The following is an 11,325-nucleotide window of genomic DNA, read 5'->3' as shown; positions in this document are numbered from 1 at the left end:
TCGCTTGCTATCAAAGAGCACGCATCTCTTGTATTCAACTTATTATATTCCTATACACTATATTATATTATAATGTAAACAATATGTACTCACTATATATTTTAATGTGCACTTAACTTTAAATAAAATTAAGTTTTATTTCAATGTGAATATATACACTTGTGACGGCACCTAATGAACATTCGCCTTAATTAATATTATTTATTAATTATTTTCATCTTAATCATCAACAACACTCAACATTGGCTTTTCATCACAGCTTCGCTTCAATGACGGGAAAATCAACCCCACACCCGTCACAAAATAAATATTCAAAATTAATTATATAATTTTTTTTAACTTTAAAAATATTATATAATTAAGTCAATTGAATTAAATTTTAAAAGTTAAAAAACTAATTAATATTTTTTGAATTTATTTTAATAAAGTTAGTGAAAAAAAATGTAGACGTAATCTATTGATTGTTATATACAGTGTATATATGTTTGTATTAATAAATATTATGTAATAATAATATTATTAAATGTGTTTGTATTTCAAATAATTATTTTTTTTAAATTGAATTAAAATAAATAGTATTTAAAGTATTAATAATAACAATAATGCAATCAATTAGTGAATTGTTATGTGATTTAAGTCGATATGAATTATATTCAGCGATATATCGACTCAAACGTGAAGTCAATTGTTTGACAAATGATTTATTAAGATATCAATTGTTAACAAAAAAATATGAAAAATATCTGCAATTTATTGATACAATTGATGACACAATTATTGATGAAAATGAGATCAAACAGAGTATTAAATCACTGAATGATATCAACAGGTGTTCCGTGTCTTTGAATTTATTGAAACAATCGGATCACTTGATGAACACAAATGGTATTTAAAAAATAATTAGTTATTAAAAGTTTTAGTAAATTTATATTTTGTTTTAAAAAAATAGTCAACAAATCAATTGGTTGTCAAACATCTTCATCAACAACACTATCGATGAATGTGTGGACACAAACTCAAGACATTATTATTAGTATTATTACATATAAATCAAGTGATTGTCAAACAAGTGATGATTTCAATGATAATTACAATCAAAATATTAACAAAACAATTGAAGTTTTAAGTGATAGTGATATCAATGACTGCGATATCAATAGTATTATCAGTAATAGTGAATCAATTGATGAAAATTGTGATAACAATAATGTAAATCAAATAATAAATGGTATTCAATATTATAACTATTATTAGTATAATTAGTATAATTATTATTATTATTATTACTATAATTATTATAACTTTTATTAAATCTTTTTATTTTATTAATCAGATTCTAAATCAAGTGATAAATATAATAATAATAATACTGAAGATAACAATCAATTGATTGATGAATTAGTGATACCTGTATTGTCTGCCAATGAATGTAATGATAATAATAATATTAGCGAAACAATTATTGCCGATAAAAATGTCGCAAACAATTTGGTCATCAATGAAGACAACAATAACAACAACAATATTCAGACAAATAAAGTGAACAATGATTTGGATATAAGTAATGATAATAATAATAGAGATATTAATGAAGACATTGATTGTCAATCAAATGGTAGCGAAACAGATGTATACAACAGTTGTGATGGTTTACAACAACAACAGAGTAATAGTAGTGATGAAGAAGTCAAAGACAAGAAGAGAGTTAAACAAACAGTTAAGAAGAAGAAGAAGATTAAGAAGAGAAGTACCGATAATAAAGAAAAACTATTGAATATAACTGAATGCCGACAACCGGACGGTACATATCGGTGTCAATGGACGGACTGTATGCAAACATATAGACATTTACAAGATTTCAATCGACATATGCATAGACATAAGGGAACCTATAGGTGTGATATCGACAATGAGTGTCAGTATATTACCGATCGTCCGGGTCTTTTGAAAGCACATCGATTGASTCATACAAAGAATTCAAGTAATGAAATGAATAAAACAGTGGTAAAGAAGACGAAGAAGAAGAAGTTGAAGAAGAAAAAGTCAACGACAGCTGTTGTTGTTAAGAAGCGAATCATATCGGCTGATGAACTGAAAGCCATTGAATTGTTTGATACGAAAAAATGTCGACAAACTGACGGAACGTATAGGTGTCCATGGGTTGGATGTTCAAAACTATTGAACAGTCGTTCAGCGTTTAGTAAGCACCGACACCAACATTTGGGTACATTCAAGTGTCCGATCGATTCGTGCAATTTTATGGCCGACAGTAACAGTGGTTTGAAAATACATGAATCGGTTCATTCGGATGATAAGCCATACGAGTGCCGGGATTGTCGTAAATGTTATTCATCGAAACAYTTACTACATAGTCATCGATTGACTAAACATCCCGATGCCTATCCCGACATATCATATATGAATTGTCTGGAAACAGGTTGTACTTATCGTACAAAACTTTTGGGTGAATTTAATAAACATAAAGCAAGACATAGTTTACCAATTGTTTGCGCTGATTGTGGTAAACGTTTTCAAAGCAATTATATGCTTCGGGATCATCAAACCAAACACCAGTCGGTCAGACAACACAAATGTCAAGTGTGTGGCAAACAGTTTAAGTCGATTAAAGCCCAGACACATCATTATAGCCTACATCACCAACAAATGGACTATACCTGTGATTACAATGGTTGTAACGAGACGTTTACTATTAAACATTTATATCATAAACATCGGAAATCACACGTCAAGGACAACAACAATCCCCGTCCRCACGCGTGTGAGTGGCCGGGATGTGAGCGTAGGTTTATGAAAAGCGCTGAGATGACTTACCACATGAATACACATTCGGGTGATATTGTCTACCGGTGCTCGTGGCCTGAATGTGATAAGTCATTTATAGTAAAATCATCGTATGATATGCATGTGGCCCGACACCAGGGTAAAAATACWTACCGGTGCTCGTGGCCTGAATGTGATTACAGTACACAAAACACTRTTAGACTTAAAAGTCATATAATGAAACACAAGGATATAGTAGTCGACGAYAAATAGATATTATAMTAATTTACAATATTTTTTATATTTTATCATATTTTATATATAGTTAGCTAATTTATAGTTAACGCGATAATAATAATACTTTACATTATTTAGTATTACTGTTAAATTTATTTTTAAAAATAAAWWWAAMTAATTTATAAGTTTATTAAGTTTTTGTTTACTTCAACTTCAATCATCCAAAAGATATAAATTAAACCAATAAATATTACTGTATTTTAAAATAAAAATATATGTTTAATTAAAAAAAAAGTTATTTAAATATTTTTAAAATATAAATTTACTTACGTTATTATTGGCTAATATTAATTAAACTTAGCTAGTATATTTAACTTTGTAATAAAATGCTAAAATTAATTAATTACAGTTTGTAATATATATTATTTTATTATTATAAACTAATTTTTTAGTTTATTACCGTTAAGTTTAATAAGTTTATTATAACATTGTATAAATTATATTAATATTATTAATATTATATAATAAAATCAATTAAATTACAGTAAACTTATTTAATTAAATTTATTAGTTATAGTCAAATAAATTAATGTAAACGTAATCTATTGATTGATATGTAAATAAATATTATGTAATAATAAAAATGTTTTTTTTAAATTTATAAATTAAGTGATTATTATTAAATAATAATAATAATAATGCAATCAATTAGTGAATTGTTATGTGATTTAAGTCGATATGAATTATATTCAGCGATATATCGACTCAAACGTGAAGTCAATTGTTTGACAAATGATTTATTAAGATATCAATTGTTAACAAAAAAATATGAAAAATATCTGCAATTTATTGATACAATTGATGACAAAATTATTGATGAAAATGAGATCAAAMATAGTATTAAATCACTGAATGATATCAACAGGTGTTCCGTGTCTTTGGATTTTATGAAACAATTGGATCACTTGATGGACACAAATGGTATATATATAATATAAAAAATAAATAATAAATAGTTATTAAAAGTTTTTAATTAATTTATATTTTGTTTAAATCGTAAAATAGTTAACAAATCAATTGTTTGTCAAACATCTTCATCAACAACACTATCGATGAATGTGTGGACACAAACTCAAGACATTATTAGTAGTATTATTACACATAAAACAAGTGATGATAATAGCAATCAAAGTAATAGAAAAGTTTTAACTGATAGTAATGTCAATGACTGTAATATCAATAGTATTATCACTAATGAATTAAATGATGAAAATTGTGATAACAATGATGTAAATGAAGATAATTATAATACTAATAAAGTATTGACTAAATTAGTTAATAATAATAATAATAACTGTAATAATATTGACAACGAAACAGATGATGAAGAATATATAGAAGACATCTTACATGAAGACAATAACAATCAATTAACAAATGATAGCGAAACAGATGTATACAGTTGTTGTGGTGATGATGAAGAAGAAGAAGAATTGRTGGTAAAAGTTAGACAACAATCAGTGAAGAATAAAAAGAGTAAAACTGTGTTTAAATATCAATGCAATTTGAATGACTGTAACAAACGGTTCCGCAATGAATATATACTTAATAGACATAGAAATAGACATCAATTGGATAGTGATTTAAGTAATAATAATAATAATAATGACAACAATACGGGTGTCGACACTAAACAACAACAACAATATATCAGACAAAACAGTCATCAAAGACCAGGAGGAAGAGGAAGAAAGCCATCGAAGAGTAGTACCAGGTAAAGTAAACGACACTAAAGTTAGACAAACAGTTAAACAGAMGAAGAAGACGAAGAAGAAACTAAAGCGAAGTCTAACCGAAGATGAACTGAAAGCCAAGAAACTGTTTAATACGAAAAAATGTCGTCAACCGGATGGCCGATATAGGTGTCCATGGGATGGCTGTTCAAAGATATTTAACTTATACAATTCGTTGCTACAGCACCGGCACATACATTTGGGTACATACAGGTGCCCAATACCTGATTGCGGGTTTCAAACACGTAGTGACTATGCTTTGAAAGTACATCAAACTATACATTCATCGGACAGATCGTTTAGATGYCGTGATTGTGRTAAATGTTTTTCCMGAMAACATTTRCTWWACTGTCATCGATTGRTAGTACATCCCGAAGCCTATCCGAACATACCGTTTAGGGAGTGTCCTGAACCCGGTTGTACTTATCGTACAAAACTGTTTAAATCATTCAAAAAACATGAACAACAACATAGTCTACCAGCTAGTTGTCTGGATTGTGGTAAACGTTTCAGAAGTAATTATGACCTCCGGCTACACCATCAATCCAGACACCAGTCGGTTAAACAATTTAAATGCCAATTGTGTGGCAAACTGTTTAAATCAATTAGAAATCGTAGAAATCATTATCAGTTACATCATCAACAAGCAGACTATCAATGYGATTACGATGGCTGTAACCAAACGTTTACTATTAAACATCAATATCTTAAACATCGGAAAACACACGTCAWAGACAACAACCCGATGTCGATCTCCGTCCGCAYGTGTGTGAGTGGCCGGGATGTGACCGTAGGTTTTTGTCAAACTCTGATATGACATACCATATGAACTCGCATACGGGTGCCACTGTCTACCGATGCGATTGGCCAGAATGTGATAAGTCATTTATAGTAAAATCATCATATGTAATGCATATGGGCCGACATCAGGGTAAACATACCTACCAGTGCTCGTGGCCTGAATGTGATTACATAACACAAAACACTGTTAGACTTAAAAGTCATATAATGAAACATAAGGGTATTCAGTAGTCGACGACAAATAGATATTACGTTAGAATTTCAGTAAATATTTATCTTAAAATATTTGAAAAAATTTTCTAAACTATTTATATTATTATAAATTAATTTAATTAAAAGTTAAAATTTTTATTTTATAGTTTATTTATTTTTTTTATTACACATAATTATAAATTTTTTTTACAAAAAAATACTATAACATTAAGGCAATCATAATTAAATAGTTTAATAATGTTTAAACTATTTTCTAAACTAAACTAAAATTAAATAATGATAACAACAACAAAAAAGTTTTAAAATTAATTATTATTTAATATTATATTCAATTTAAAGTTATTATTATTATTGGTAGACGTAATCTATTGTAAATAATTTATAAAAATAAATAAGTATTAATATGTAATTTTGAGTTTTATTTTAGATTATTTAAAAAATAAAATAAAATTATTTGTCATAAATGTCTGAATGTTATTCAAATTTAGTGATTATTTTTAAGTAATTAATTAAAATAAATAATAATAATGCAATCAATTAGTGAATTGTTATGTGATTTAAGTCGATATGAATTATATTCAGCGATATATCGACTCAAACGTGAAGTCAATTGTTTGACAAATGATTTATTAAGATATCAATTGTTAACAAAAAAATATGAAAAATATCTGCAATTTATTGATACAATTGATGACACAATTATTGATGAAAATGAGATCAAACAGAGTATTAAATCACTGAATGATATCAACAGGTGTTCCGTGTCTTTGGATTTTATGAAACAATTGGATCACTTGATGGACACAAATGGTATATAAAAAATAAATATATAAATAGTTATTAAAAGTTTTTAATAAATTTATATTTTGTTTTAAAAAAAATAGTTAACAAATCAATTGGTTGTCAAACAAGTCATGATTTTATTGTTGATAATAATAATAATAATCAAGTTTTAAGTGATAGTGATGTCGATGACTGCGATATTAATACTAATATTATAAGTAATGAATCAATTGATGAAAAAAATTGTGATTATAATGATCTAAATGACAGCATATTTGATGAAACATTAAATGGTATTCAAAAAAATAAATAAAATTTTAATTTATTATTATTATTATAATTAATTTATTTTATTTTTTATTTCATTATCTATAATCAGATTTTAAAACAACCGATGAATTTAATAATAATAATAATAATAATAATACTAAAGATAACAATCAATTGAATAATAAAGTGATACCTGTATTGTCTGCAGACAATGATGTCGTCATCACTGAAGACAACAATATTCAGACAAATAAAGTTAAAGATAATAATAAAACAGTGATAAAGAAGAAGAAGAAGAAGTCGACGACAACTGTTGTTAAGCGAATCAAATCGGCTGATGAACTGAAAGCAATGAAATTGTTTGATACGAAAAAATGTCGTCAACCGGATGGCCGTACCTATCGGTGTCCATGGGATGGATGTTTGAAAACATATAGAGATCTATCAGCGTTTTACAAGCACCGACACCTACATTTAGGTACATACCGTTGTCCAGTCGATGGATGCAGTTTTGTAGGCACGTCTAGCGTTGATCTGAAAATACATCAAACAGTTCATTCGGATGATAAGCCATACGAGTGCCCGGATTGTGGTAAATGTTTTTCACTGAAAAAACTACTCAATACTCATCGATTGACTAAACATCCCGATGCCTACCCGGACATATCATTTATGGTGTGTCAGGAAACTGGTTGTACATATAGGACGAAAAAATTAAGTGAATTTAATAGACATAAACGCCGACATAGTCTGCCAATTGTTTGTCCTGATTGTGGTAAACGTTTTTCAAGCAATTATCTGCTTCGTGATCATCAAATCAGACACCAGTCGTCTGTCAAACAACACAATTGTCGATTGTGTGGCAAACAGTTTAAGACTAGACTTTATTTCGATAGACATTATCGACTATATCACCAACAAATGGACTACCATTGCGATTACGATGGCTGTAACGAAACGTTTACTATTAAACACCAGTATCTTAAACATCGGAAAATACACGTCAATGACAACAATGTCGATACCCTTCCGCCGCACGCGTGTGATTGGCCGGGATGTGACCGTAGGTTTAAATACAACGGTGAACTGGAAGACCATATGAATACACATACGGGTGCCACTGTCTACCGGTGCTCGTGGCCTGAATGTGATAAGTCATTTCTTAGTAAATCAGCAATTGTAGGTCATATGCATCGACACGAGGTTACCCGACAAAATACCTACCAGTGCTCGTGGCCTGAATGCAATTACAGTACACCAGACACTGTTAGACTAATGAATCATCTAATAAAACACAAGGGTGTCGTTGATTAGTCTAATTAATTAATATATAAAAAATTTTTATATTTTATTAAATTTTTTAATTGAATTTTTATTTATATTACATACAGTGTATAATAAAGTCATACAATTAGACACAAAGATATAGATTTTTTTTTGTAATTAATTTTCTAATAATATTTACATAACTATATAATAGATATGTATATAAATTGTTTTTTTCTAAATTTTTTTCTAATTATTTTATTAAACAAAATAGTTAAATAAAAGTTTTTTTTTAAATTTAATTACCGATATTATTAATTTAATATCAATATCAATAAATATATATCTTTTTATTTTTGTTTGTGTTATATTTAGCACACTTATTAAATAATAATTATTACAGTAATTATTAGTTTTAATTTAGATATTATAATTTGATTGTATTTTAACAATTATATTATTTGTTTTTTTTATCTTGAATTACAATTTTATTATTATTATAATTATTTAATTATTTTATACAATATATATTAGTACAATATACTGTATATTTATTTATAATTATATCTTGTATTTTTATTTTATTTAATTATAAAATATCCAGGTGCATTAAGTTCGTTTTTAATACTAATAATAAATTAATCTTAAAATTTGATTTACTATTGTATAATATTTTTATCTGTACTAAAACACTATTAATAAAAGTTAATTTGATTTATCAATATATATATATATATATATATACTGTATATATATATTACTGTATCAATCAATATGTGAACTTGAAAATATACCAGTATTAAAAATTTCCTAATTAACAGGTGTACACAATAAAAAAAATATAATAAGTTAATAATATTTATATATATATAGATATATATTTAAAAAGTAAATTTAATTAAAAGATAATTTATTAGTATTTTATAATTATTTTTTTCTAGAAATTAAATTCAATTAATTTTATGGAAAAAATAACATTTGTTAAATAATTAATTTTTATAAATTTGTAATCCAAAAAATCACTAATTAATGTTATATGTTTAAGTTATTATTGAATCAATAATAATAATTATTTATTATTAAAATTAACAAACAAAACAAATAAAAATAGTAATTATTATTATTTGTTTTATCAAGTTGAAATTGATAAAACAATAATATTGAACATTTTTTCATAATAATTATTGTTTTATCAAACATTTATATATATATATTAAATTTATCATGCTCAATATTTGTATTGACACATTTTTTTAATATCAGTTTCAGTTTCAATTTATAATTAATTGCTATTTATACAAATTAATTGATAATATATTTTTATTTTTTTGGAAAAAAATAATATTATTTATTGATATTACTTCACATATTTATTTAATTATGAGTTACGAAACCTAACTGTTCCTACCCCCACTTTACCAATACCTCCCCTCCCTATTCAACAAATCTACAGTATATAAATGACAGCTCTGGGGGAACGGTATATCAAATCAATCAGGTGTATACTGCCTATTGTATCCAACAATCATAAAACAAAACTATGAATACAATAGTACTATTGCTGTCKGTGTCGATAGCCGGTGTCCTATCGACACCATTGGCCAAAATGTTTGACCCRTTTGGGCCATTCATGCAAGGTGAACTGTTGGCCAATGGTACCGGCACCGGTAGTTTCATACCACAGGCCCGTGCAATCAATTTTGATTCATTTCATCAGCTATTCAAGGTATGGTAGATATCCATATGTTATTATTATCCATTTTAAAAGCACAGGTATCTAATTAAACTGTACATATCATATATATATATATATATATATATATATATATATATATATATATATATATAGCAAACACTTGACGAAAGTACCGATCAATTGGACAAACTTTTCAGTACATTTAAAACCACATTTGGAAAGTCATACAAAACGGTTGCCGAAGCCAACAAACGTAAGRGTATATTCCGCGAAAATTTGTTGAAAGTATTCCGTCATAATTCGGATGCGGCCACTGGCCGATCATTGTGGACCCAACAAGTCAACCAGTTTGCCGATATGACACTGGACGAGATAGTTCACGGAGTAGTCGGCCAGTTTCCGGCTCATCCCTATCCGCAACCGTCAGGCGCTGCTGTACTGAATATCAGTACCCGGGCTGACAAAAACGGCCAAAAGGACAGTTGGATATACGATTGGCGTACCGTTCACGATGTAACACCCGTCCAGAATCAGGTATAGATCGGTCATCATATTTAAAGGGGAGGAAAGTTATTATAATTTTGTTTGTTTGCCATCACCACCACCACTGCTCAGGGAGGTTGCGGTTCGTGTGTCTACTTTGCTGCCGCTGCCCTAACCGAAACCTGTTGGGCCCGACACGGTCACGGACTGGTCGTACTGAGTACCCARCAGTTGAACGACTGCGCCCGCGACGAGKCMCGGGGTAATCACGGGTGCGAACACGGCGGCGGTACTTTTGTACCGACGTTTGACTATATTAAGGCTCACGGACTGACATCGATGCAAAACTATCCCTATATGGCTAAGGTATGTATAAGCGCTTATCATATTTTTTGTTTGTTTACTAATTTATGTTATATCTATGTTATGATATAGGATGGCCAGTGTGACCGTACAAAAGAGTCGCAAGTTGTAGCCCGTATATCCAGTTGGACACCAGTCAGGCCGGCCGGCAACGAGGAGGTGCTCCGATTGACCATCCAGGATCATGGACCGGCTGCCGTAGCCATACACGTTTCGGACGGCTGGGCCCGATATAAGCAAGGTATTTTTGACGAACCGTGCGCGGGTGGTCGCAATCATGCAGTGTTGGCCGTCGGTTACGGCTATGATGGGCCGTCCAATAAGGACTACTGGATTGTCAAAAACCAATGGGGCGAAGGTTTCGGTGAGGGCGGCTATATTAGGATGAGACGTAACAATAATAATATGTGCGATATTGCCGGCGATGCCGTTTGGGTCGACTAATAATATTAATAGTATAAAACCACCCTGTTTTCCCCCATCCGTTCCCAATCCCGATCCCCTCTCCCCCGCCACTAAAAACCCACCCACCCATCCATTGATTGAAATATTATAAATACATACACACATAGTGTTAACTAATATTAAGTCTATAAATGTATTATACAATAGTATAACTAAAAATTATTATTTGTATTT

General features: G+C 29.0%; 4 protein-coding genes across 4 annotated transcripts in view; all 4 read left to right on the top strand.

The window, feature by feature from the left end:
• Nucleotides 1-602: 602 nt before the first annotated feature.
• LOC128959362 (zinc finger protein 761-like) lies at nt 603-3,054 on the top strand. Its single transcript, XM_054305309.1, has 2 exons — nt 603-687; nt 1,376-3,054. The coding sequence occupies exons 1-2, from the start codon at nt 603-605 to the stop codon at nt 3,052-3,054; spliced, it is 1,764 nt and encodes a 587-aa protein (XP_054161284.1).
• Nucleotides 3,055-4,683: 1,629 nt separating this feature from the next.
• On the top strand, nt 4,684-5,628 carry LOC128959361 (zinc finger protein 813-like). The gene has a single exon (XM_054305308.1). The coding sequence runs from the start codon at nt 4,684-4,686 to the stop codon at nt 5,626-5,628; it is 945 nt and encodes a 314-aa protein (XP_054161283.1).
• LOC128959359 (zinc finger protein 135-like) lies at nt 5,625-8,192 on the top strand. The gene is made up of 2 exons (XM_054305307.1): nt 5,625-5,832; nt 7,087-8,192. Exons 1-2 carry the CDS (start codon nt 5,625-5,627, stop codon nt 8,190-8,192), a joined length of 1,314 nt encoding a protein of 437 aa, XP_054161282.1.
• A 1,413-nt stretch (nt 8,193-9,605) lies between these two features.
• LOC128959368 (procathepsin L-like) overlaps nt 9,606-11,325 on the top strand; it is a 1,790-nt gene continuing 70 nt past the window's right edge. Inside the window, exons 1-4 of the mRNA XM_054305314.1 lie at nt 9,606-9,870; nt 9,994-10,374; nt 10,456-10,689; nt 10,759-11,325. The exon at nt 10,759-11,325 is cut by the window's right edge and continues 70 nt beyond it. Of these exons, the coding sequence (XP_054161289.1) occupies nt 9,685-9,870; nt 9,994-10,374; nt 10,456-10,689; nt 10,759-11,130 (1,173 nt within the window). The 5' untranslated portion in view covers nt 9,606-9,684 and the 3' untranslated portion in view covers nt 11,131-11,325. The remainder of the gene's footprint in view (nt 9,871-9,993; nt 10,375-10,455; nt 10,690-10,758) is intronic.

This window comes from Oppia nitens, unplaced genomic scaffold (assembly GCF_028296485.1).
Source record: "Oppia nitens isolate AA-2021 unplaced genomic scaffold, nextdenovo-longstitch-racon4-pilon3 scaffold48_pilon_pilon_pilon, whole genome shotgun sequence".
NCBI classification, from domain to species: domain Eukaryota; kingdom Metazoa; phylum Arthropoda; class Arachnida; order Sarcoptiformes; family Oppiidae; genus Oppia; species Oppia nitens.
This window is presented reverse-complemented; position numbering and strand designations above follow the sequence as displayed.

Coding starts and splice junctions, on each gene's coding strand:
- LOC128959359 (XM_054305307.1), top strand. CDS start 5,625: ATGACATACCATATGAACTCGCATACGGGTGCCACTGTCTACCGATGC. Junction 5,833..7,086: donor TCATATAATGAAACATAAGG/GTATTCAGTAGT, acceptor TATTGTCTGCAG/ACAATGATGTCGTCATCACT.